General features: G+C 35.9%; 4 protein-coding genes across 12 annotated transcripts in view; 2 read left to right on the top strand and 2 right to left on the bottom strand.

Annotated features, from left to right (window-relative positions):
- The window catches only part of DNAlig3 (DNA ligase 3), a 40,363-nt gene extending 35,299 nt beyond the window's left edge, over positions 1 to 5,064 (bottom strand). The window contains exons 1-2 of one of the 6 annotated variants that reach the window (XM_022844914.2): positions 4,992 to 5,064; positions 1,931 to 2,125 (exon numbers count right to left, since the gene is read on the bottom strand). In XM_022844914.2, the coding sequence (XP_022700649.1) occupies positions 1,931 to 2,085 (155 nt within the window). In that variant the 5' untranslated portion in view covers positions 2,086 to 2,125; positions 4,992 to 5,064. Of the gene's footprint in view, positions 1 to 1,930; positions 2,126 to 4,229; positions 4,345 to 4,374; positions 4,537 to 4,991 lie in introns of those variants that run through there. The other 5 variants (XM_022844908.2, XM_022844900.2, XM_086971162.1 and 2 more) reach the window with 5 other exon arrangements.
- Positions 4,732 to 9,788, top strand: LOC111267067 (uncharacterized). Of its 4 annotated transcripts, none has more exons than XM_086971172.1 (6): positions 4,732 to 4,748; positions 6,670 to 6,794; positions 7,077 to 7,407; positions 7,901 to 8,357; positions 8,922 to 9,044; positions 9,339 to 9,788. In XM_086971172.1, the coding sequence occupies exons 2-6, from the start codon at positions 6,693 to 6,695 to the stop codon at positions 9,439 to 9,441; spliced, it is 1,116 nt and encodes a 371-aa protein (XP_086827298.1). In that variant the 5' UTR covers positions 4,732 to 4,748; positions 6,670 to 6,692; the 3' UTR covers positions 9,442 to 9,788. The 4 variants fall into 4 exon arrangements, with proteins under 4 accessions (XP_086827298.1, XP_022700778.1, XP_022700787.1 ...); XM_022845043.2 differs by lacking the exon at positions 4,732 to 4,748 and adding an exon at positions 5,852 to 5,941; XM_022845052.2 differs by lacking the exon at positions 4,732 to 4,748 and adding an exon at positions 5,910 to 6,047.
- Positions 9,789 to 13,618: 3,830 nt separating this feature from the next.
- On the top strand, positions 13,619 to 23,504 carry LOC111267046 (coiled-coil domain-containing protein R3HCC1L). Its single transcript, XM_022844995.2, has 8 exons — positions 13,619 to 13,850; positions 14,692 to 14,853; positions 15,891 to 16,085; positions 18,778 to 18,978; positions 19,374 to 19,588; positions 19,769 to 19,944; positions 22,254 to 22,464; positions 22,851 to 23,504. The coding sequence occupies exons 4-8, from the start codon at positions 18,839 to 18,841 to the stop codon at positions 22,910 to 22,912; spliced, it is 804 nt and encodes a 267-aa protein (XP_022700730.2). The 5' UTR covers positions 13,619 to 13,850; positions 14,692 to 14,853; positions 15,891 to 16,085; positions 18,778 to 18,838; the 3' UTR covers positions 22,913 to 23,504.
- LOC111267058 (E3 ubiquitin-protein ligase TM129) overlaps positions 22,692 to 27,587 on the bottom strand; it is a 5,464-nt gene continuing 568 nt past the window's right edge. The window contains exons 2-9 of the mRNA XM_022845029.2: positions 27,140 to 27,359; positions 26,819 to 27,009; positions 26,377 to 26,454; positions 25,901 to 26,063; positions 25,579 to 25,790; positions 24,509 to 24,608; positions 24,266 to 24,425; positions 22,692 to 23,217 (exon numbers count right to left, since the gene is read on the bottom strand). Of these exons, the coding sequence (XP_022700764.1) occupies positions 23,142 to 23,217; positions 24,266 to 24,425; positions 24,509 to 24,608; positions 25,579 to 25,790; positions 25,901 to 26,063; positions 26,377 to 26,454; positions 26,819 to 27,009; positions 27,140 to 27,347 (1,188 nt within the window). The 5' untranslated portion in view covers positions 27,348 to 27,359 and the 3' untranslated portion in view covers positions 22,692 to 23,141. The remainder of the gene's footprint in view (positions 23,218 to 24,265; positions 24,426 to 24,508; positions 24,609 to 25,578; positions 25,791 to 25,900; positions 26,064 to 26,376; positions 26,455 to 26,818; positions 27,010 to 27,139; positions 27,360 to 27,587) is intronic.

Raw genomic sequence — 27,587 nt, 5'->3', positions numbered from 1 at the left:
ATATAAACTCTACTCACTTTACATACATGAAAGTAAAAACCAAACCCTAAAAAACCTTTCTTTAGAGGCTGGTATGCGTATCTTAAACGACTTCTAGTAATTACAGTGAAGAAGTCAGAATAAACAATACTTATGCGCGTGCCATACAACTTCTATACAATTTTCGCTTTATAATACTTTATGACTCCTGCCTATCATAAAAGTATGTTTGCATTAAAAACGTTTCCACTTTTACATTATATATATAATGATGTCTGCCTAACTATAAGATGCATTTTTGAATTCCGTTATATGGACGTTTAAAGATAAAAAATCAAATATACAGGGTGGTCAAAAAATGCACACGTTGTGATTAAATTAGACTTTTTTTTTAACAAGACTTTAACTAGTGCCACTTACTGGAAATTATTGCAAGAACATGCTTCATTCCATATTCGGGAGGATTTAGATAAAGATGACAATTTCTATTTCGAACAGGTCTGACAAAGCACCTGCGCACATCTTTATTATAAAGATGTGCACAGTTCCCAAGCAGGTATTTGCCCAAGCAGGGCAAGTCCTGTACCTTGCCCGTTCATCAAACCTGACGCCAATGAACTTTTTTACAGAGACATTTTAAAGATAAGTCTACGCCCGAATACCGGCAACACTGAAAAGTCTGAACGTTTGTTGAAATCTGTGAATCAACAGTCTATCGTTATCAGCAGTGTATTAACCAAAATAGTAATAATTTTTGTGTAGTGGGAATAAAAGTTAAATACTTTACGTAGGCTCTTTTGTAGTTTAATTATACGTAAATTAAAACAGAGATCAGCATCATTCAAGCTATGTATAAGTTTTTAAATCACCTTTAAAAAAACGTTTGAAGAAACCGTAAATATTACAAGAATTCATTCACGATTTGAGTGGTCTTATAGAGGGGCGACGATATTTTTGAGTTAAATATAGCCTCCATATGTTAATGCACCAGCCTTCAGGACATGCTATTCGTAAATCGGGTGAGGCTCGGTGCTATGCCTCAGTTCTGCCAAACACATGCAGTGACTGTCGGTAAAAGCAACTTGACGATCTGCTACCATAAACTGCAGGATAAATGTGCCGAATTTGTGTGGAAAAGTGTCTAATTTGACGGGACCAAAACCATCAAAACTACGAGCATAGTAGTACACAAATTTTTACTTATCACATTGACAAAAAAAAAAATTATTAATTATCAGTTATCAGTCCTGGCCTGCTAAAACACAGTTGTCAGGATTTTGACATAAACAGAAAGAAAGCTGTATAATCTGATAAAGATGGCACTGTTATATGTTGTTTTATAGGAATTCGAGAAAAAGGCAGTCGAGAAAAATCGCAAACTGAAAAAGTTGCCTTCTGCTGACGAATGCACATGTTTAGGTTGAATTTCGAGGCAATGCAATTATTAGATAATTATCAGTTCGCTTTAAATAGGGTGTAAGATTTAAGTAAACATGCTTAAAATTCCTTGGATTTGTAGTTCTTTTTGAAATTTGTACAATACTAAAGTTATCAACAGAAAAATAGAATGACCCATTAAACCTTTATCTAAACCTAAATCTTTATGTCACTAAAAATTATATGACCATTTAGGAACCGGTAGCAACGGCGCTCGGAAATGAAACGTGCAGAATTTTTCCTCATCGTAACGCTGTCAAATCTAACTCAAATGTCAGTCTGGTTTACGTACTAAGAGAATCATATACGGAAACGAAAAAGAAGTTCTCAAAATGGTTAACTAATTTACTGCAGGTATTTAGGAACATAGGCTATACTTGTAAAATTATAACTGATATTAGTTAACAATCAGTTAGATACGCTTCACCAATGTGAAAAAAACAGATATGGTATTTTTTTTACATCACACGAAATATAATAATGATATAGTTGAAATTTTTCTGCTGATCCTTACCATTCTTTCATCTCACTTCCGCCGTCAGTAAAGGGATTGGGTACAATCTTGGCAATCCTAAGAAGTCCCTTGTCTATTTTCACTTTGCACTTTTTGCAGGCCGCTGCTCCTCGCTTTGCATATTCCACGCAAAACTTTTTACCGCTTTCTGACATACCCTCGGACCGGTTGTTGCCGATTTGCACAATCTTGTCCCTAACGTAATATATATTTACAAATATACCGTTATATTTAGTAATGGACCCGTAGAGTTCGCTCTATGTCCGCTTTACCATTGATTAATATATGCCTTTACACTATGGCAAACTCGAAACTTAAAAGCTCGTAACACGATGTAACTTGAATCCGAACCCCCCATAGGCTTTACCTTGCGCATGCTTTGCCGTTGATTATTCTAAGCTATCTGATTCCTTGATATTGTATACCTAGCCTGACATGAATTTAAAACCGAACGCAATAGTTGCCCCTTCCACAAAGCCTAATAGCTCGCAACATAGTATACTTTAAACATAGGCATCTATGTCGTCTTCGGCATCGTACACCTGGTTGCATTACAAATTTGATGCGAATAAAACTTTTTACGTGTAAGATCTTATAAGCTTTCACGTGATTTCTCTATTTATTTCTATTTAATTCAACAGATACGTTACCAATAGATACGCGATACCCTGTTTTGCCATGTCTTTGTTTTATGTTAACGGATATGTTTGACTTTGCTTCGGATGGAAAGCTCCAGTCAAGTCAATCTTACTCACAGATCACCCGAGGACACAATCCTACCAGTTCAGGAAAGATTAACTCAAAGCGATTACTTAACGTAAATGATTTGGGTCGGACTAACAAGTACCAAATTTTAATAGTTTATATAGATAAGTACAATAGAATAGATTAACAGAATTCCTGTCTTTTCATAAAAAGGGACAAAAAGTTTTGGTACTGAGAAAAAAGATGTATAACCTAGATATTTCCACTTATTTATTGATACATTTGTGCACAATTAATATTCAGTAGTATACATTATAGTTGTAAAAAGCAAACAATCCTTGTCGGGAGCGTCAGGCTTAACTTTAAGGATATATTCTTAGTAACATTAAAGCTGGACTAGTGTCAAAACCATCTATTCGATCAAAATTTTATTCCAGAATAAGTCAAGAACCCTTATTTTTATGTAAATAAATAAGGTACTAAAGCTGAAAATCTTTTTAAGACTATCCAGTTTTACCAAAATTGAAAAATATAGTGCAACTTTCCATTGACGTTCGTAGCATGTAAAGTATGGATTTTTAAGCTGTTAGCTTGCGCATTTAGTAATCAAGTTTCCCTAAGTTTTTTTCTTCTGTATTTGTATTATAGGGTGATTTTTCATCTATAAATATAAAGCCTTCTAAGTTATTTTCCTCCAACAATAATCATCTAGCAAAGGAAAAGGCACATCGTTACAGGTAAGATTATACCAATCTGCTATAAAAAAAACTTCTAAGCAAAAATGTTAAACAAATAGTGGATAACTATAGACAGATCATTCAAGGCTTTGTTGCTTACACATTTAATTTTCGTACTTTAAGTCAAAAAATGATAGGCAATGTCTAACACACTTTATAAAAAGCCAATTGAATTGAGAAACTATCAGAATTAAGCTTTGCTAATTGGTTCGATTTTTTTAACCAAATTTTTTTTAGGACCAAATACATTATTTTGATTTCGGTTACTATGAGGTTTTTCTACGTATTTAAAAACGAATCAAAGTGTTCGTAGGTAAAAAACAGAATCTGAGGAAATGAAACAGAGAGTGAATGGCCTACTGTTTGCCCATGTTGTTACGAATTTTTGGCATCTTAAAACAATTACCAAATACTAACAAAATGGCCCACAGTATAAAAATTTGTTTTATCATGAGGGCAGATGCTAAGTTGCTGTGTCAATGTAAATTCTACCCTTTAGTGAGGCTATTATCGTATCCAGCAGGCGTCGAACGACACAGAAGCAGATCTGTCCACATTATGGTCTTTATGTTTTAGATTATATACATTCGTTAAATCATTCATTATAATTATGTTATAACTCGGACTCTATTATGATGCAATAAATGAATCATCATACTCTGAACCTTTAAACAAACTCAAGATTGAATCAGCGTCTCTTCATTTGCTAAACTTTGTCGACTGCCCGAAATGTTAAATATAATAATGAAATTTCAGCTGCTAAAAAAATTATCCTTATAATATGGATAGGTCACATTCTAAGTTACGTCATAAGGTATGCAAATAGTTCAGCGGTTTCTAAAAATAGCAATACTGACATCTTCTGTCCTCGCTGTGGACCGTTTTGCCTATGATACTGGTTTTTATTAACAACAACCTAGAAAGCTGTCTGAGCTTTTGATTGAATTGTGTCTAGGCCCATCTTCTCAACTCCCTTCAGGAGAATGATTTTAAAAGACTTACGAATTCTTGTTACGTACTACTACACACTTGTACAACACCGTTTAGAATTGCACCGTACTTAAACAGAATGTTTTGAGTAATATAAAGGAAATACTTTGCGTAAGCTATAAGCGCGCCGCGTTCGTCAATACTTTATTTTATTGGGAAAATCATAATATTTTGTCTAGTAAGCAGACAGCTTGCGGCTAAACCAGCTGATTCTACCAATAACATCAGCCACCAGGATTCTAATATACTAGCAGTAGAAAAACCTTGATGTTCATGATCATATAATGTTTTAAACTCTTGACACACACGATCTTTCTTTATAAACAGTACCAAATAAAGCCTGCTAGAATACTCCGTGTAGTGATGCTTCTACTTGTTGTGTTACAGTATGTAATTTTTAATCGTTAAACACATTAAATTTGTGTTTCTTTGTTCTTCTTTGCTAAAATTTTTTTGTTATTGCACAAGCTGAATGAGTCCATCATGTTTGAATAGTTAGCCACCCGTTTTGAATAATATTTACTTCGGCAGATTAAAAAATTACCTATCCACCATTTACCTTCTCAAATTTCATTTTGTTTTTATTCGTTGTTTCTTCACCGACGTTTTTATACACCGTATTTACGTACCTACAGTAAAGAGCATGAATAAGGTAATCGAAGCTCACACATGGAGGGGACCTTCGTTTAGCGACTTGTTTATTCACTCATTTCATATGTAACCTTTGACCATTGTAAAATAAGGTCCCGTCTCGGTTGATCTGCAAAAACATAATTTTTTCACTGATACAGGTTTAAAGAAACTATTGTAACTCATTTTCTCTTTGTCCAGGTTATCGCTAGTAAGTTAATAATAATACTCATACATCAATAGCATACCTATTTCAATGATCTTGCTCCTTGAGAAGCATATTTTTCATAGAAAAGATATTTTGACCCAAGAAAGCGATTTCTCAAAACAGGTCTCATTTTTAAAGAAAATTATGGCAAAAACTATATGGAAAATTCGGCAATTTATTAACTAAAGCGAACATGATTTTGAATAATTTCTTATTAAACTGACCTGCAAAGTGTAAACTTTGTGGAACGGAGTGCATTAGGCACGCTTTTTTGCAAATTGTAAATTTAGTTCCTTCTTTGACAATAGTAAAATGTCTCTGTAAAAAATGTAGTGAACTTTCATTTGAGCTTTACATCCCGTTATATACAACGCTTATTACAAAACAATTGCACCCCACCACCCCTCTCCTAAAAATATCTATAAAATGTCATAGGTGATAATATTAAGTTGGTATATCCAGTTAATAGACACGTATAACAGGTGGTCTTGACTTTAACCTTACATTTTTTTGTCTCACTTAAAATATGTATACATTGCACAACCTGTAATCCGCAAACAGTCAGTTTCAAGCGCAGGGAGCCTATGACGCAATTTGAAATAACCGCGAGGAACTAGAGCCGAAGAATTCGCACACTACTTGGTATTCTCTGGTAAACACAGATTCATTCATTCATATCACTGAAAACAGTCACGCTTGGATATCGGTTGTGCAAATATTCTTTTTTTTTTCCGAAGACAAGTGAGTTACGTTGTTATTGATTCTAAAGGTGTTTTTTGGGTATCATAAACCTTTTTTTTCAAAAACTCAAGTTGTTTTCAAATTTCATCGTAACCAGCTGAAAGCCGTAAGCAATTAATATAGGAATTTTGAGTCATATATTATAGCAGCTTTCGTGTTTAATGGATTCAAGTTCTCTTGGCTTCACATTACGATTACAAATCTCATTCATTAAATACTGTTGTTGCCTTGCTTTACAAGCGAGCATGGCCTATCTCAATTGTTCTATATTTTCAACAAACATTTTGTTTTGTTGTTGGCAACTAAAAATTCATTTTCAAAAATTAATAAATATTTAGTCCTATATCTGTTGTCGTAGAGTTAATGGTTGTTATAATTAAATGCTTATGTTCATTTCTGATAGAAGGTTACCAGTTTTGCTTGGAAGTGTATCGTTGAAACAGAGGCAAATGCTCTTCGGTAACACAAAATCTTGAAAAATAGCTCTTCCTTCACGGCTGGCGCTTTAATTTAGGCTGCAGCAAAGCAGTCTACCTTTGTATAAAATTCAAAAAGCGCAGAAATGATCCAAAATATTTTAAGCAAAGCAAATCTTATTTTGTTTATTAGATTAAAAAAAGAAATACTGCGTCACGTGTCCAGAATTTTCGCACTTTGTCTATAATAGTATAGCAATGCACGTACGTAAATAAAAAAAAATGTTTATTTGAATTTATAACTTGTTGCAGGCTAACGTCGTTCATCGATAGCCATGCCAGGACTGTTACAGCAGTCACAACTGAACAAGAGTGACTCGTTCAATTCTGAATTTCGGACGAGTATGTTGAAAAGACTCAATTCTCTCCGATCGCCAGTAAGTCCAAAATTCGTTTTTAGTCTCTTTCTTTCGTTTAAACACCATAGTGACCAACACAATTGTCAAAATGTCGTCATTAAGGCATTCATGTAGTAAGCTGCTTGTTTTACTTAAGCTCCTCAAGGCGTATAAGTCAAACGCAAAGTAGTGATTTTTCTTTCGACCTAAATAACAGAATACATCAGCCATTTCGCTAATAAAATATTCAACTCGTGATATGACCCTTTATATGCTTTTAAGTAAAACAGGTTAAGCTTCATTAACATTCTGTATTTCTAGGGTTTTGACTGTTATGTGTCGTCTTCTACCTTGTTATGCAATTCGCACTCAAATGTATCAAATTCAACGACGTCCTTAAGTCGCCGTCGGCGTTTCTATCAAAGTCCTGGTTTGATGGATGCGCTATCGCCTTCAGTCTCAAGAACAAGCAGCCTCCGTTCTCAAGTAAAAACCCTCGGTTCTGTGCTCGAGGAACGAGCCAAATTGGTGAAAAGAACCTTGACTGGGCATTCACATGTGGGGAGGACGTGCTCCACGCCAACGAGATCATCACTCGCTGCGTGTAAATTTCTGAAAGATACAACAACAAGCGTGGAGACTTGTATGCAAGGTAAGTGTATTTGCAGAGTAATTGTATATTTTCTTCTAGATAGTTTTCAAGTCAAAAGCAGTTTGGTTAGACTTGTTCACACATAGGATTTGTTTTGAGGAGGTAACAAGGATTTTGAGGGCATCTTTTCGAGTTGCCACATAGATGCCGCCATCGTTGGTTCAAGTTTCAGCTTTGGCAAATTGTTACTATAACATGTTGTTACCAAACACGCGATGGAAGGAAACGTAGCATATAGCATTTTATATTGGGGCCGAGACAAAGATTTGATTTTTGCGGGTTTAGCTTACTTACACCACGGACTCCCTCCTGGATGACCCCCGTAGTGGTATTTGACGGTTCATATGTGGACTAATTTAATATATATGGAGTAGAAGCTAAAAATCAGCCGTTAGTCAAAGGAACAAAAAAGGACTGGACCTAGTGTGCATTTCTCTTTATTCAATATACAGATTCATTTAATATATTTTTTAATTATCTTCTGTTATTCTAGATGTTCTAACAGACCTGTCTAACATAGCTGCCCCAGGTAGCAACTTAGTGAGCTGTTCTAACCAAATAACGGTCTCAGATTCAGCACCTGTTACACTGGTTACACCGAAGCCAAAGAGGCAAAAGTACCATTCACTGGCCGTCTTAGGGCACAGAAAGCAGAAGGGATCTCCGGTTAAGCTGCGATCACAAATCAAGCCTTATAAACCCGCGACATCTCCTGTTCTTGACAATCGTTCCAGCTTCGCACTTGAAAGTGTGAAGCTGGAACGATTGTCATTTAAACGTGGCAAAGGCCGAGCAAGTCGTGATATACTTTGGATGCAGTTAACGTGTGCACTTATTAAAAACCTCGTTAATAGAGAGCCTTTACAGTCTGATGACCTTTTTAAGTGTCGGTGTCTACAAATGGCACTTCGAGCCACTAAAATTATTGACCCAATTGCTGCAAGCCAATGGTAAGTTTGCGACTATTTGCTTTTATTAATACCTAATGCATTTCGGCGAACTTACCGATTGAGTCGAACAACCATCCGTTCAAGTTAAAGTTGCGCTATTAGCCGTTATTTTGTAGTTTAATATAATTGTTTTTCGATTAAGTACCTGACCTGGAATCATACCTAGCTGAATTTGAACTAGAAAGAGGAAGCATATTAACATCGTGGCAGTTACTCTGGTATACTGTTACAATTATGCATTAATCTTCCGCTCTGAATTACTTCTTCTACGACTTTTGTCTTCTCACGCTGTAATACCATACATAAAGTATTTAAGAAGTTCCCCACAATGTGTGAAATACAGGCTAAACACAGCAGGCTTTCATGTGAAATTGCCTGGGAAGAGGCAGAATCTTTCATTTTGTTGCTCTTTTATAGAAATCGTTTTTTAATTTATTTTATAGTACATGAAATTTTAGCTTGAAATAGTTTGTTTCTTATATGGCTAGGGATATTTGGACCTTCTTTGTCAACAAAAAGCCTACCAATCGGTTTGATGATCTAATAACCAGTTTAATATTTTAGGCTTTTGCTGTTCTCAGATCGGGTAATCGAGTTGGTTCAGGACGTCGAACAGTGCCCTTTTCACACCCGGCTTGCCAAACCACATTATCGGATCAGGAAACTTGATGTGGAGACAGCCGCAGCGTATGCACAGTTTTCTTTAACGAAATTCACGTGATGCAATATTTGCGGGGAAAATCTGGCATTATTAGTGAAAGCAGCAATAAATGCCACTGTATGCACACTGACTTATGACCTCGGATATTTCCCTATGTGCTACATCTATTGTTTGCAATCTATCTAAAGCTTACTCCTTTTTGCGCATTGAAGTTTATATCGCAGTTCTTTATCGTGCTTGCAAACACTTATTTTTAAGAATATTCAGATTTCTTACTTAATAAAGTCATCGTCATAATTCTTGTTAATTATCGATTGCAGGAACTTCTCTGACGACCTGTGGTCCGGATTGTTAAATTGGTTACGAAGTGCGAGGCCGTACCTCCTTGAAAGGCTCACAAAAAACATACAATTGTATGCCTAAATCATCTTCTTTGTCAAAGACAAGTGATTCCTCATTAACGGTGAATACCTGAATTTCATTATGGTGTTGATAATTATGAGTAAAAAATCAGCTTACGTATGTGGCTTTTAGTGTAAAATTGACAATGTTCGATGAAGTTGCCTGCTTGAATGGTGATGCAGTATGCAGACTGTGGATCATTTCAGCTGTACTTATTTTTCTCCATGCTTGTATGTTCGTATTATACAACCACTCTGTATTATACTGTACATATTATTGTCTGTCTATATAGTAGATTAATATAGTCTACTATATATTAATCTACCCATTATATATTTGTGTTTTTCAATAAATCAGTGTGTTCAATATTTAGTATATCCATTCTTACGATTGTAGTTACAAAGAGCTAGCGCCGCCACTCTATTTATTCACGTGACGCCTCGTTTTTGCAACAAGAATGCCCTAAGTTAGATATATTATTCGTGGTATTCACGTGGTAATGCGCTGGCGCACTACTCACGTGTATTCCGACATATAAGAGACAACAGTTTCTTCTAGTGGTAATGAAAACATAGTTATTTACATTGTTACAACTATTGTGTGTAACATAAAAAATTTGATGATTATTGGTCACCCCTTTTGCGAGCCAACCTAGAGCGAGGGGATATAAACTAGAAATGAATGGACCTAAGTACTGTAATAAGTAATGAAGGACCAAGGGTAGTGTTTGTCGCATTCACATGTCCGACAGAATGTAACCTATAGTTATTTTTGATCTGTTCTGTTTCATTCTATTGTATATTAGTTACAATTGGGATGTATGGCGATGTAGTGTTGCTAGACAATTTCTTTTTATTTCATCAGTTTTGGCTACTTCTCCTTTGCCAACGACTTGCATAAGTTGTGATTGCAAATCATACCATCAACCTAAGCAACAGTTAAAGCAAAATTATAGGTCACTCATTTCAGTTAATGATTATATTGAGGTCTTCCTTGATTTTATGACATAAATATCCTTTCTTTATATAAACATGATATTACTTCAACCAGAACCATTACTGGAAAAACTGACTTGTTGTCAGTAGCAGCGATTGTAGCTCGCATTCTATCATTTCGTCCCCTTATAGAAAAATACGGTTGTAAGCTAATCCTTTTTCATACACTAGGGCACACGGTAAGCACGGCAACCTCGCAGATTACATATACAATAATAATATGCAACACCCAAAAAAAGGCAGACGCATGCCGTAAACCTCATAGTAGCAGAGAGATTGTATGATAACTGTAAACTCAAAAGTGGAACCAAAAATGTAAAGGTTTGCCAATTCAAATATTTTAATAAGCACACGTAAGATATTCTTACAACGAATTTCAAAAACGCGCTGCAAGACTTTGGTCATAAATTACTTTTTGTACAAAAGCCTGGTCTGCCAGATCGGTAAATAATGTGCAATTTCTTACCGCTCTTGAGTTAATCATTTCGTTCGGCATTAATTAGTTAACTTAATGTATTATACCATACGTCTGCCATACGTACAATACTTATACATATGACAGCTTTACGAGTTTAGCTAAAGCTCAAGTTACTTGACGGTTTCTAGAATCGTTGATCTAGAGTTCAGCGAATTATTCAGCATCTACCACTGACTGCATTGTTAACCCGGTTTCTGCCATTCTTCAGTTTGTTATCAAGCCCAACTGCGCTGGGATTAAACTTTTTATTAACTCAATTTTAGCGGAGCTCGGTTAGCCTGGCAACGAGAAACATGATTTATATTGCAAGGTTACATCAACTCGTTTCTGATTCCTGCTACGCTAAAAATTGTTCCGTTTTTGCCTCTGAGCCTAAGCCGACTGAGGCAAGTAATCGTGTATAGTAACGATAGCAATGGAAACGGTAGCAAACGCTTTTATAACTGAAAAAAGTTGTTTGAAAAAAGCTAAGATAATCGATACTGCATTCCTGTAATCGGTGTTTCAGTGAATGTGGTCTCAGATTTAGTACAATATTTTTTATTCAAGTCTATTCGTCTTATTTAACCAAAATACACCGTGGAAGATTCTCTACGGCCCTCCGGAATATTTTTTCCTTGATGGCCTGTTCAGTATGCTTAAAACAAATTTTTCTCTAGTGCTATAGCCACACATGGTTATACCCGCACCCGAAATACCCTGCAACCAATCGCCTTTCTAGGAATTGGTTCAAACGAATGGAAGCAGATGTCGATATACACGCCTTCGGCTATTTAGGCTGCGTACACCAGCACCTAGTTATTACATCCCTAACCTATGGCTATGGACCGAGGTCGTCATGAAAGCTTTAGTACGTGCTGCGAAGTTCTACATATCCGACGGTTTTTCAGAAGTAATAACATTTGATCAGGGCTTCCGGCTGACCTTGCGCAAGCAGCGCTCCCTTTGATTCAAAACAAGAGTTCGTTCACCAAATACATATACTTTAGGCCATATATTTCTCTTCAGTTAGGTTCCAAAGCTTTCCACGCCGGACCACCTAACTCAGGAATTCTGCATATTACAGCAAACATTCATTTTAAAGTTGTACATAATATTTCAAACCCGCGCGCAGTATTTTAACCCGCGCGTAATATTCAAACAGGCGTATAATATTTTGAGCCTGCGCATAATATTTTGAACCTGCGCATAATATTCCGACCCTACGGATAACAATCGGTAAATGCTCATAACTACCTTCAACACACTAATTCATTGCATGGGCCACCAGTAATAAAGAAACAGACTTTGTGGCAATGCGACTTTCCCCATTTTATCAAACCCTTTACCACGGACCTCATTCCAAATAAATTCAATTGCTTAGTCGAGGACTTCATCAATAATTCCAAAGAATTATGTTATTCAATTATCTTAAATAATTTGGCTTTTTTTAAAGAAACCTTTTTTACCTAAAGTATTTCAAAATTTCGGCTTTAAGTAAGGCAGGCCTTAAGATATTCGCTTAATTTGTTGTAGTTTATCAAAGCCTTTTTATTCTCTGATGATACAGAAATAAGTCACTCCAATCCAGAGTTGATGGGTACCAGGATGTAGTGTATCGGTACAAAGAAAAAGATCAGTATCAGCAATAAAAGTAAAGGCTGACGCACCTTTTTCACGAAATATTCATGACGCTACTACATAGACATGTGATTTATTACATCAATCAATCAATCAAGTAATATTTTTCGGATTTTCTGGGAATATATTTTACTGACCGAACAAGAATATGGTATTAATAATCACATTTTTTTTCCTACGTTTTCCTTGGCTAAAGTTATGAGAGTCCCGCCCATAATGGGAGTCAACCTCAGTGGTCCAGACTATCTCTGAACCGTCTAGATTTTTAAAAACCAAATCTCTTACAATAGATTGTTTTACATTACTTAAAATCATTTTATAAGCATAATTAAATAAGGACAACTTGATTTTCTATTTCAGTCCTTAAAAAATCATGTCCGATATAAATTTAAAGCACAAATTACGCTGCGGAATTTAGCCAAATTCGTTGTGAAGGAACAGCGGTTTTCACTAAAACCAAATCGAAACGTACCCAAAATGTAGTTTGGCAGTGAAATAGAAATTCTGAAGAAGATATTCATTTTCTCTTTCATCTGAAATTTTTGTAGTAACCCGTGCACACACGTATTATCAAAACTTACCCTATATATATGTAGTGCTTATATTTAATGTTTTGTGATGATTGTGATGAAAGTTGAATGAATTCAAAACCTTTCAAAACCTCAGACATCTTTTAACGCTTCGCTTCTGCGAATCATTTGTAAATGCCGCGGTTTGCGAAATAGGCGAGGCAAATCAATGGCCCTCTCCTACAGAGTGCGGCTGTTTGTATACAAAGACAGACAAGTGTAATTTTTGTGACGTTTTTTCCAAGAGTGATAAAAAATGGTTGGATCCTGAAGTCAGTTCGCTCCGATATCAGTATAAACTATAATGAAAAACTTCGGAACTTTTACAGTGTTAGCTTATTTCTATTCAGGCCAAACGTAATACTAAGCGACCGTAAACCTTTTGCGCTAGTCTGTGATATCAGGCACACGCATGTTCGTTCGATACATGAAACATCCTTCCGTGATAATGAAATTTTGCTGTAACTTTACAAATGATTGATAAGCTTGACACTGACGTCAGTTCTGTGTCTCCTGTGTTATTAAAACAGATTAACTATTGCCAACTAACGTGTGCATTGCTAAGACGATCAAAGTGGCGGCGACATCTAATAGTTCTAAGTCGTCTTCGACGGCGCCTTTTGTACAGCTAGGAGGGCGGTACCTGACGGTCGAGGAGCGCGCGCTTCTCTATCAGGTGGATTGCGATGTCACCTCGTTCGTGAGCAAGAAAGCCAAGTTGACATCAATATCTGATACCCGTTTATGCGAAACCGCCGAGTCAAACAAGTTGGTTAATTGGCTTACAATATTTTTGACTACATACTAATATTGCCTTCCTCGTTAAGGATAATGTAACTAGTGTACAGTTGTCTTGCCTGTTGCTTTGTAATAGTAGAAGTTGGGTTGAATTTGAGCGCGATGCAGTAATCCTTCTTAGAATACTGAAGACTTAAGTGACCCATTTTGGTAGTAGGTTTAGTTCAAATCCGCGTGTTGTCAAAGGAAGCTTGTGTGAATAAAGAAAGTTTTTTTTTATCAAAGTAAAAATTAAATGCCGTGGCAACTAAAATGATTAAATTAGGCAAGAATAATGTCATTGAGTATTTTGTGCAGTTTAAAAGGAGTTTTAATAGCTCTAAAAACTTATGCAAGCGTATTCACTTATTAACTAATAACTGAATTAAGTGAAAACATTGAAGTTAGGAAATAAGATCTGAAACAGTACACCGGCGTAACATATAAGCTAAAGATGCCTTAAGGGCCGATATCAAAGATCAGCTTCGCATATTACAGTTAGAAAAGTAATTTTTCTTCAATGATTTACGTCCATTTTTCACCAACTCAGGTTTACAAATCCTGTACCGAAACAAATCATTTATACTTACATACATAATAATCATACGAGTATTATATAGTCCTAGTGTGAAACATATTTGAAGTATCTACCCAATATTTTCAATAATACTTTTTAACACGTATGAGTATATCGTGCAACTGGACTCATTTATTCATATAATAATTAGCACCGATGGATCAACTAGTTTTTAAATTTCACTGCTGAAAATCAGCTAAATTGGCATTTATTCAAGCTAATCTCATACACGTGCTTGTACTATATTTTTTTCAGCCCCTGCGAAGATGAAGTATTACTGTTGCCTTCGTTGTCGCCTCGCCGTCGTTTTTTAGTTCATAGTTTAATTCAGAAACAGTATTGGAGGTTGGTTACTTTCTCGATCGGAGAAGGTAATAGCAGGGCTACAGTTATTTGCTTTCGAGAAACCCTGATCCGGTACGTCGTAACCCCGTGCTTGTTGATTAATTGCCTATTATATTTTCACCTACTTTCAAATTTTTTTAGCAAAGAGAATAACCATTTCAGGCAAAGTTTTATGGCATTTTTGCAGAGAAAATGATGCGATAATTAACGTAGTTGTTCATAAATTCCTCCTACATCTTTGAAAATAAACTTACGTCCAGTGTTTCAAATCACAGTATGAATGATGTCACGTACTTCATTATAGGGTAGTGTGTGATATTTCTTACGACTTATGTGATAAAAGACGATGATACCAGGAGTCTGAAATCCGTTGTTTTAACTAACATATGTTCAAGAAAGGTTGTGCGGAAACTGATTAACGTATTAAAATCAGAATTACTTCTAATATGTCAATTATAAAAATTGTTGAATTATTGTATTTATTAATAATTTCTTTTCCTTGGCGCAGTTTAAATGATAAAATGATTTAATGGCTGAGGAAATCTTCAGAAAAAAACTTGTTTGGATTTTGACTTTTGCGGCGGTGAGTGGGCAAATGCATCAGGCACTTAAACTGAGATATTGGTTTTAATTCCTCAACTAAGATTTAGTATCTTTTTGAATTAGTTGTTTTTAATCTAAGCTCACCGCTCACTTACGTTTGGGCAACATGAATATCATTAAATCCTTACTATAATATATTCGAAATTCGTCATCACGGCACAGACCTTATTGCCAATTCCGAAGTGTCAACATTGAGATATCTCAACCCGTCAATAAATAGCTAGAATGGTTTGACATTAGCAGTCTTTTTTTGCTGCACCTAATTAGTTGGACTAATTAGAACTGGTCACGACTTCTGCTATGGCCAAGTAATCGTGTTAAGTATTAGAGCATATTTGATAAGCGCTGTTGCAATATTAGAGTCATCCGCTACGAGAACAGCTTTTAAACGTGTAAAGCACTGAGATATAATGCTCAATATTAATACCTGCAGCCAACCCAAGCGTCTTTGAGTCCTTAAGCGTCTTATCTAATAATAAGAATAATCTATTTTTCTTATGATTTAGAGCGATCCAGAACGGACAGTGCCAACACGCGAAGGTTTTGGAAAACTTTTCTGATCTCACCTGTTTGACTAAAAAGCCGACAGGAAATCACGAGATAGTGCAATTTCCCGAGCAAAACGAATGTCGAAGTATTGCACTAAAAGATTCGTCACCAGAAACGCGCTCTAAACTTACCACAAAGGAGGCCGGCAACGGGTTAGTTTGAAGGGTACACATTTTGTTAATCAATAATAGGGTTTTTATTACTAAGAGATTAATCTAAAAACCTGATTGATGTACGTCCTAATATGATACAGCTTATCCCTCAGACAATCGTCTGCTTATGAAAAGAAATCTGAAAAGGTATTAGTAATTTAGTTAGCTATACCGAGTCGCAGTTAAAGATTGAACTCGCAATATTACACATGTGAGGCTCACGCAAATAAAAATAGCGTTGGTTAAACTATCATGAAGACCCGGCTTCGATTTCCCGCATATCAAAGGTCTTTTTAAATTACTAAATTTTCAATACCAGCTCATTCTTCATTTTTATTTCCATTTGATCATTATGAACATACCCTTTGCATTAGTAACACATTCATTTAAATGATCTCCGCCGCGCCTAAATTTCTTCGCAAGGTGTAGTTGTTGAAAGATTTCTGCCTTTGCAAAAATAATCCAGCGTACTATCTACCTTAATTAATGTTAATGGCGCATCAGCTAAATCTAATAAGAATTTTTAAATTATACAGCCAGGAAGCATCTCATTTTAGATATCATATAGGTTGTCATTTGTTTTGTGGCCTTCGAAGAATTCAAGGAAAGCTTCTACATATATACGCAAATAATCCACGATCGAACAAGGATTTAAAAGACTAAAAAAGTAACGTAGAAAAATAAAAAATGCATGCCTGATAATACATTTCGATAGGGAGTTTCGCCGCTCTTTTTTTCAAAGGCTTGTCGTACGTTTACGAAATTTTCAAGTACAAGAAAAATAGCCCAAGGATCTGAGTTGATTTTTAGAAGATGCTTTATTATCATAAAGGTGAATCTTTATGATAATAAAGCCAAAGCGCCTTTCTAGCAACTTCGTTGCCAAAAACACTTCTAGGCGAGAAAATATATATCATTGCTGCAGAAATCTCGTTTAAAATGAGATAACCCAGCAAGTATGATGACAGCCGCGCTTCCTTTAAACAAATGAGACAGTCACAGAACCAACATAGTGAAATGTTTTTTCGAACTGTGAACAACTGGTGATCAACGCAGTGTTGAACTAAAGACCATATGAGAAGATAGGGCATAAAGTCACAACAGCCACTTAATCAAAAACAAGCTTTCTATTTTTTGAGTCCTTATGAGAACTTTTGAGATTAGATTATACATACGCTCATAGCTAGTGTTATATTGGACAGGAGAAATTGACATGTGTGTCCGCCAACACATTAAGGGAGCACATAAGCTGATCATTTCTGAGTGTAATATATGAATTTAAAAATTGACGTCGGTTATTTTAGATGTAGTGGACGCATCCTCTATATTTATCATCCCGTTGAGACAGACTTTGGTGATTTGAGCTCATTCGAGTCATGCCGCTTGTTTATATTACAGAAGCTTTGTAAGATCTGAATTTTTTTTTGGCAATTTGTCTCGGCTGGACAGTGTCTATTAAGTTAAAAAAAATAGTAACAAGGCTTCACAGAAAGTTTTTTATTTTTCTTCTAATGTGCCTATCTTCTGTATGCCTTTCTACATATTACAATTTTTATTGTTTGCAGAAGTCGGTGTACAGATGCTTCTAGAGGAAGTTTTGATTCTTAATTGTTTGACTCTTTGTTTGTCTTAGATATCACCAGTCAACTATATTAGCCATTGAAGATAGCAAGGCTTTTTTTTTATTTCAACCTAATTTTTTTAAACCGGAATGTGTGGAAAAAGAGTGGGTCTGGATAAGTCTGATCGAATGTTATTGTACCATTGTAAATTTCAATGTGACCGTTTATTTTCAAACAGGTTTACAGTTATAAAAACTATATATATATGTAAAAAATGTATATAAATACATGTATGTTTTGGTTCAGGTAAACCGTGCATACATCTATTACCGTTGCATTGTGAAGCAGCGAATACGAAACAGCTTAGTATTTGTCTGTGGATTAGCGTCTCTTTGGCGGAGGTATTACATTCTGAATTCGCAATTCTTCGATCTCTTTCTGATTCACTGTAACAGCTTCTAAATAGCGTATAGTTCCTTCACAGCTTTTGAGCCTTTTGGAAAGGTAGAAGTTTTATTGACAGATTATAATATTACTTATGTTGTATGTGTTTATTACACCATTATTGTAATCATAAATATTCTACCTATAATACACTAAGAATATATCCCTACATTAATTAATTTCACAAGTAATTTGTTTTCTGTTAGTTTGCACGTTTCTATTCTCTATTATTCGTGTAATATAATGTAGTGAAATTATGGTTGCGATAACTTAAATCAGACACTAATTCACACAGACATATAGGATACAGGAATGCTAACTTTAGCTTACGAATCCTAATTTGTCGAAAAGCCTTTACCATTTAAAAAAGAAGATAACGTTGCGTCATGATAATGAATAGAAATTGGAAAAAGGAACAATGTATAGTTATGTTGTTAGTGAACTTGACCATTTAATTTTGTGTTCGGTTAATAGTTACTTAAGCGATAAGTGTAACCTACTTCAGTCTTTGTATTAAATGCATAAATTGGTCCATGTACAAAAATACTTAGTACAGTCTAATTATGAAATGTCTCTTGCTTAACTATCTCAACTATTGTAAATAAGGAAATTGTGATGATTGGCAATAGATATTTCGTCACGATTCCATTTACTATAGTTTACTCTATTTTGTCTTGACTTAAAAGGAACGGTGGTGCAAGACGTGAGTTTCCTCAGAAGCAACTGTACGTGCCCCCAAAGGCACGTATGAAAACTAAAAGGACGCATTGCGAGCACAAACCTACCATAGATGAGAATACAGTTAGTTGTGAAATGGCCGAAGCAAAAGATAATTATGGAAATATTCAAAAGGAGCTAGAAGATCATGTAACCCTTACTGACGATCTGTAAGTATCCTTAGCTTAAGGTATAAACAACGCAGAAAGCAAGTATGTGTGAACGACTTTAGCTTAGATTCTCTTTTGATCGCGTAGAGATACAACCCTGACGCTTATAAAAGCGCTAGAACCTTGCGTAAGTAATATCTGCTTTTATTTACTGCTTACAGACATTTTTTTTTATAAAAGTAGTCCACCGCAGCATTTATAGGTGTGTGTATTTTCTAGTACATATGCATGACAATAAGCATGGGAAAAAAACGCGTTTACAAACAAGATTAACTATGTTTTTGGAATCATATTAAGTTGGAAATCGCCAGCGAGCTTAGATTACAGAATTGTATCTTTAAGGCACCTTTAATATTTAGATACGACGCCAATCAAACGACTTAATATTTTTTTAGCACCTGTGATGGCGATGTAGCATTACCCGCAGAGGAGGATTCTTGGGAAACAAAATTCAATGATGCCGGCGAACCCACATGTCCCGAAGCTATGCGGGAACTCGAGTTGGCATTAGGAAAGGTGAAAGTATCTCGACCAAAGATTATTAACTATCTGGAGTTTACACCAGCTGATGCAGATAAACGGCGATTCGATGATGTGAAGGATGGTGCAGGTAAGACTTAATTTTATTCTGAGCCGGTTTCATCTGGCCGTTTGTTGATTTCTTAGGTTGGGCAGAAGATATATTCTTTCGTTGTGGTCTGCTTTTCTCCATGTTTATTCAACGATCTACGAATTAAACTTAGTGACGTACCCGACAAAAATACTACCTTTTCACTTTGACTTCCTTCAGAAATGGGTCACGTACTCGAACTGTATGGGTTCCCTGCCGAGTTCCGAACCCGCGAGCTAGTGGCATTTTTAAAGGGTGTCGGCGGATCTCCTGAAATTCGATGGGTCGACGACGAACATGCTTTGGCAGTATTTAGCACAACTGCAGCAGCACGAAACGCACTTAATCAGACAAAGGTAGTGTATGTAGTTTGCTGTTGTCTGTTCTGATTTTGATTGATTATTCCTTAAATACCCCAGTTTATTGTCCGATTATTCCTTAAATACCCCAGTTTATTGCCCTACATAAGTTTATATATTTCAATGAATCTGGCGTTTGACTCGACTTTTCTCGTTGTAAATCCCTTGTAAGTATTCCTGTAACGTTTTTAGGGGCAAGGTGTTAGAAGCACATACGATTCTGTCCATTAAGGCTTCTATTAACAAATTATGTCAGGTATCCGTTCAATAACATAGTGCAGCGTAAACTATGTTACTGTGCTAGGCTAATCCAGTTATTTTAAAACAACGTTCTTCGTATTACCGTGATATGAGAAGCTAAAGTATTCATAAGCAAAGCATTATTTTGTTCGTCAGTTTTACGAAATACATGATAATGGTCGTGAAGGTAGCGCATTTTTAAATGTGTCTTTTTTTCCTGCTGAAAAATGTCTAGATATTATTTAGATCACCTATATGCCTGTATATGTAAACGTAAAGGTATATTAGTGAACTTAAACTACATTTTAATTGTTTTGAAAGTGTAACTATTGTTCCGTAAAGACAACGCATGTAGCGCCACGTACACCGACAGTGTTGTCCTCGTGATGCTTAGTGGTAACGTTTTTGTTAACTAAGGACATACGGGGTGGTCTATGTTCAAAACCGAGATTTTACTTCGTGGTGAAAAGGAGCCAGCTTAATAATGCCGAACGTAAATACTTGAGACATTTACTTTTCTTACCAGCAATATTAGTTTTACAGCATAGGACTATTTAATAAAGATCTGTTAATAAGATTGTTCTCTAAAGACACCATTTGTTGACGGGTTCGGAGGCATATGCACAACAATAGCTACAGCACGACATGTTAGCTTTGTAGACTAAACAGTGACTTAACAAAGCTGGAATTTGGTTCGATTGCACTTTGTAACATTAACATATTTGAGTTAGCAGTAACGTTACATTTTTTAAACCTAAATATCTTTAGTGTTATCGGCTTATTAAGTTTGTTTACTCGAATCATTTTGTATTTTCATGTATGATGAAATATTAGTGGTTGATAACTAATATAAGTATACATGAGGGTGCATGAACTCGGTACATGCTTTGATACATGCTTTAAAAAGGCCATTGTTACTGCTAAGTAAAGCGCGCAAAATTATTTCTATTCTAAAGTATTTCTAATACCGCGCGATGAAATTGGCGCGGGAAGTCATCCGTGGGCTCTTCAGTGACGCCACTGAATTAGTGCTTGGCGTACGCTTCTTTCGATACATGAAGCAAAAGATTTGGTAGATAGCTATATTAGACATTGGTCGACGGTATATACAATATTTTCTTAGAAGCTATAAGTTATCTATTTTGTGTAGATTGGTAAACTCTTATTAATAGTATTAAGTCCTAAAATTTTTCTGTGATTTTTGGTTTTCGATCCTGCGCTAATGAAAGAAGTACAAGGTTTTTAGTAAAGATCAGCAACATGGATGGGTAACTATTTAGAAGACAGATAATGTTGTTCTTAGTGTCCTTAGCCCCACTGGAAAGTCGCAATAGTCTTTCGTAGGAGCGATCTGAAGTCTCATATTACTATGTGTTATACACATTGTATGCGGACGATCCAGATGTCTCGAGACGGACGATAGCTATCAACATTATCGTGTAATGGCGCAAGCTGTGAGTATTGCAATGGCGTATCTGTGCCTTAAATGTGTCGTCGCAAAACACGCATTCGAAAACTAACACGAGCTCTATAAAAGTGCGTCTTGACTATCGGCAAGAAATATAGCACACACTGTTTATTTCGATCTCTGTATGGGAAATTAATGTCGTTTAACGATGTCAACTGATGGTACGTCAAGCTAGTCAGTAGTGTACGTAGCATTTTTCGTTGGTACTTTCTTGCGCGGGGCTAACTCGATCAAAGTTCATTTAACCCTCATAACGAACTCAAGGAATCCTTCCCATGTAAATGCACATGCTTGCATTCGTCTAGTTTAACTGTGTTTAAATAACCGCTTGGTGCTGTTGTTTTCTATATTGATTATTGTGAAGAAGTTGTTATATGGTTAATACGCTATTACGATATTTTTTTAAATAACAGGTTTCTAAGATTTTAACGTCAGATGTTTTCATATAATTTTTGAGATGTATAAGTATGAGGCATTATCTTATATCCTGATGGTGCATATCGTTATGCCTTTCGATAATTCTTATCGTTATGTACAGCTTATATATTTCGTCTGTTTTACAGGATGGGATTGCTTATATATTTCGTCTGTTTTACAGGATGGGATTATTAAACGGCGATCATTAAACGAAGCTTCGGAATCTTCGAAGGCAAAAGCAAGGGAAGCAGGCCTAGAACTACCACACAAGCCTCGTCCTAAAACCAGCTCTCTCATTGCTAAACGACTTGTATCTGGTGCATTAGGTATTCCGGTTTCTATGAGCCGCGAGGAAAGAGAGAAAGAAAAACTCCTGCACAAAGAAGCTAGAGGTTGGTAAACCTAAAAGATTCTTATATAAAAATTCTGACATTAAATGCTTAAAGGTTGGTAAAGCTGTTTCATGTATAAACCTGAAACCTTTGTCACAGTAGCGTAATTTCAATTTCATTACGATCAAACCATAGCTTTTGTCGTTATGAGCAAAATGTGAAATTCATCGCGGCCAAAGCCGCGAGTTACTATTTAATAATTAGATAATAATTAACACAATAAGACAATAAGTTGAAAAAATGTTCATATATATTATCATATGTATATATATTTGTACATGAGGCGCGTGTAATCACTGGGTCTGAATTAACATCGACACAAGTAAGACACATTAATAGTATACAGAAATTAAACTTAAATAAATATATTGTTTTTTTTCTTGCAGAACGGCGCCGGCAAGCAAAACAGCAAGAGCAGCAGAAAAAAGATACTTGGGATGACGACTGAAAGAACACAACAAGGACCGCGAGCGACAAATACATATGATTGCATAACAGTGTACTATGAGTTGAAGATATCGTGGTGCATGAATTTTGAGTACTTTGAGTGAATGAATTAATAATGTGTGTCTAAAATCTCAGAAAACGTTAGTAATCCCGGCTCAATCTTTCCAAGCTGAAAACTGAACACAAACACGGGTGGCAGTTGCTTTCTCCTTTGATATGTACAGCAATAACTACGGCTTGTCAGGAGTTGTCCGTTGATAGTTTTGCACAACTAGCGGGCGTACGTCCAACAAACAGAAGGTTGAACTGAAACAGTCGAAGTAGGAAATCGTTAACGTTTTATAAGGGTCGGCGGTAACGTACAAGCCACTGCATTATCGCACAGTTATCAATGCAAATTCATCCCCTTAGATTAACCAAAATAATAAATGTTTATAAGAAATTATGTTTATAAAAAAAATAATAATTATGCCGTGATGCTTAACTTGAATATACTTTGAATTTTCTAATATTTTAATTTTGATTCTAGTGTATTATAAAATAAACCTAATTTGGTTTGCTGCCTAATTGGGCGATTGGCTGGTCGACCCTGATTCCTTCTTGATCTCTTTTTGCGTTCTTCAAAGGTTTAGCATCAGGGTACAATGAAATCCCGGCCGTTACTGTTAAATCTACGCTACTTACGATACATTCATTCGTTTATGATAGACAATTTTAGCTATATGCTGTTTGCTGAGATTGTGACAACTCTAGGGTATTAGCGTTAAGCTTTATAACCCAATTTAGTAACTTTCGGGGGTTTTGATAATATCTGCGAATAGCACGTATTCAAAATTTTCTATAGAAGTTATACTATAAAGCAGAAATTGACATAAATTGTAATTGGAAGAAAAATATCAGCAAACATTCTAATATAATATTATTATTTTATAAAATATAATTACTCTTTTATTTTATTATTTTTTCAACTAACTATCTTGGGGTGGGGGTGGGAGGGAGGGTATTTAGTTATTTACGCTAATTAAGAGTAAACATGTCCTTATCACATGCATAAATTAAAGTAGCTATCTTCATAATAAAATGTGTATGGGACGAAATACGTATGGTGTACTCTCTGAGGATTAGCTAAATGGATGTATTGTAAAATCACTTTTTGATTGAAGTGAGGTTCAGCACTTGCTAGGATACTTCACTCTACACCTGTAGCATTTTTCGATCAACCTTAGTCATTGACCACCAATTATTTCAGAGGATGAAAGGTTTCCGCTTTATTGAAATCGACCATATGTGCCATTATAAATAATTCAGTACTATGTATATTACGAATTCCTTATTAGTTATGAAGAACACTTACCGACAATTTGGGCATGGACATTTTCCCATGAGCCATGTATGGGGTTGGTCTTGATTTTGTCTAGCAACGAACCATCGAGCTAAACAGGACGAACACCATAGAGGCCGGCAGAGACAGCCTACGCAAGCAGAACGTGTTGAACTACCCGGCGCGAAGACACCTATTAAAATACGTGACAGCGCTTTAATATATGGTGTGCTGATTCAGAAGGCACGATACCCATAAACATGTATTTAATCGTACCTGATTCCCCTTGTTGCTCTGGATTTAAAATTCCTTCACAAGATCGACGTAGGGTAACATCTGCTACATCTTGCATGCATCCAATACAAAACTCTGGTTCCTACACAATCCAAATGATGTAAAACGTTCCGTTAGGGCCATACAGACAGACTGTGGTAGAAAATAACACTAACAAATCAACTAAAAAATTGAACGGGCCACGAGGCTTGATTTATGGTTCAACAATTGTAAAATTCATATATTTAGCATGGAATTATGAAAAATCGGCTCTCCGGGGAATCATCAATCTATTTAAAACTGACTCGTAATCGTTTTTCAAGCGCAACTTTAAGATTACTTGTTTAAGATTTGTAACAATAATTGGTCGCCGTGTCTTCAGGTAATGCATTTATAAAAAAAAACAGTACTATCACTACAAGGATGCTAATCTTTTGAGAAAGCATTGAAAAAGCTATGAAGTTCCTTAATATTACAGGTTAGATCTATCAGATACTTTTGACAAGATTTATCTGCTTTAAACAGTACTAATAAATTGATTTTACAGGTAAGGGTTGTTTTTGCTATAACATTGCTTTCTAATATACAAGTTTCATTTAGTTGGAATTTCATTTCAGTTGGATTCGTACTGGTTGCATTTTCGCGAAATCGTTTGCTAAAGAGTAAATCCAGTATTATACGGTATTGGTTATCTACGTTCCTCTTATTTTCTTGGAAGTTTTCCGCTAAACGTGATTTCAACTAACGAAGATTGTGACTGGTTAGCTGTAACTCGCAAGTAATGAGCTATTCTTTTAATTACTAATAATTTCGTAAGTAGCCAATTTACTTCAAAAGACAAAAAAAATTCTTATCAAATATTTTTCAGGACCTCTATGACATTCCATGACAGTCGGTTTTTTAAAGCTTGCTCGAAACCCTTAATAATTTCTAGGCATATGTGACTAAGTATACAGTACGTGTACGCGTCAATCACAATGCTTCGGCAATTATTGTTTTCAATCCTCAATTAATGTTTATTCCTTAGTTATGAAAATATTGTTCATGTCTAATTCGCATTTTACTTGCCGTACCTCGTTCACCTCAAGGGGTGGGTTTTGTGAAATAACAGTTTTAAAGGCGTCTATGAAACGGTCTCCGAGGTTGCGATGGATCGGTATGTTTTTAACATTCTCAAGAGGCAAACGTGCGCGAAGCTGATCGTAGTCGCCAGAATTCACTCGAATTGTGAATGAAGGAACCCCGGGTCGCTGACTTTGCACGGAAATATCTAAGCATTGCACTCCTAGAACAACCGAACAAAGTCGAAAGTGAAAACAGTACTAATAGCAATATCTCAATTTCAATGGTGAGTTTTATGCTACGAACAGCGACAGCAGAAAGCAAGTTACATACCGGTGGAATTTATATGTGACACCCGGTGCTCGGCACTTGAAACGACACGAAGTTTTGCATCGGCATTTTGAATCAGTTTGATGTCGTCAGGTCCCACACGTAATAGCCAGGTTCGAAGTACGATAGTCCGCGTTATGCCACCTTGCGAGATGAACTTATCAGCCTAATGAGGTCACACAACATAAACGGACTGTGTCGATCGCAAGCATAAAACATTGTTTGTGAAATTCATTGGTTTCGGACACTCGCTTTACAAAGAAAATCAGAACACCAAAGCTCGAACGTGGCAATACTTAGAAGAAATACTCAAACTGTCAACAAATGTACTGGTCTTTTACGATCTCACACATTTTTAATAAAACTTGGCCTTTTTTACGATAAATTGAAAAAGCGATTAAACGCACAGATTGTTTTTTTTCGGCCTCCGGTGCTTTAGTCAACAGTAAGCAGGCCTTATGTATTTCAGTTTAAAATACCTGTCTGAATTCCGCGTTAATCCTCGCGGCAATTTCAAGCCAATTTCCTTCAATTTCTGCTGCATAGATATGTAGCACCTGCAAAACATTTTTTTTTTTTGGTTGGAAAAACTTACAATAGGTTCAGAAAGCTATTGGTATACGTACCGAATAATTAAGTTATGGAAACCGCTGAAATGTTTTACTTTTTCCTTTTTTTACTTTATTGACCCCTTTTTTGGTTCTCATTTGTAACCGTATTGTAAAGGCTGAATTAAATGTTTGAAAAGCCCTCGAGTTTCTTAAAAAACGTTTTTTTCTTTACATTTCTATTTCAAATTTTACATGCGATACAACCGCAAACGAACTATAATTTTCTCTTAATGGTCATTTATTGTACATGCACGAGTTATTACTTCGGCGCCGGTGTATATCGTCATACAACAAGTAAATGCACACATACCTTGACTACGGGATGTTCCTTCCATTCCGAAAAATGCCAGCGGAGAACTCGATGCATAGTAGACGCAAGAAATAACAACGAGACTACAAACAGAGCCGTCCATACATTTCTAGATTGCGCCATATACGTACCCTCAGGCCCATCTTTAGCAGCCGGTTCTAACTCAAAGACACATAACCCTATAGCGTAACCTGTAACAATACAGATTTGTTAATGCAACTGAAATGGAAAATTGGAGATATTTGTCGGGATATTAGAGCTTGGAAATTTAAGCTATGTGTCTGCGCAAAATTTCAAAAACACAAGTAAAAATGCACTTACCAAGAGGAAGTGCCGAATGTATAAGTGTAGTAAGGGCTGCTCGTCTGAGGTGATATTGCATAAAGTCTGTGGTTTCATCTCCCAGTAAATCTTTGAAAAGCTGAGAAATCGTGAGTCCCGCTTGAACAAATTCACTAGGAGGGGCTATTACACATAGACAAAAAACGGCGTAAACTACGGAGAACCACACGCCTTCCGAGGCTATCATGATTTTTGAGCCCTGAAAGTAGCACGCAACGTAGCTGATATAGGTATCATATTCCTAATGGCCAAAAGTCTTCATACATTTATTGGCCAACAGAAACGTGATACATGTCTGTCACCTTTATGTTAACACAAAGTTGGCGAATTATTCATAAGAAAATAACGTACGACACTGTTGTACATTGCTCTTTATCAATATATATATATATATATATATATATATATATATTTTTTTTTTTTTTTT

The sequence above is a fragment of the Varroa jacobsoni genome, unplaced genomic scaffold (genome assembly GCF_002532875.2).
Source record: "Varroa jacobsoni isolate VJ856 unplaced genomic scaffold, vjacob_1.0 scaffold_121, whole genome shotgun sequence".
Lineage (NCBI taxonomy): Eukaryota > Metazoa > Arthropoda > Arachnida > Mesostigmata > Varroidae > Varroa > Varroa jacobsoni.
The sequence above is the reverse complement of the archived record's forward strand: the minus strand, read 5'-3'. Positions and strand labels throughout refer to the sequence as shown.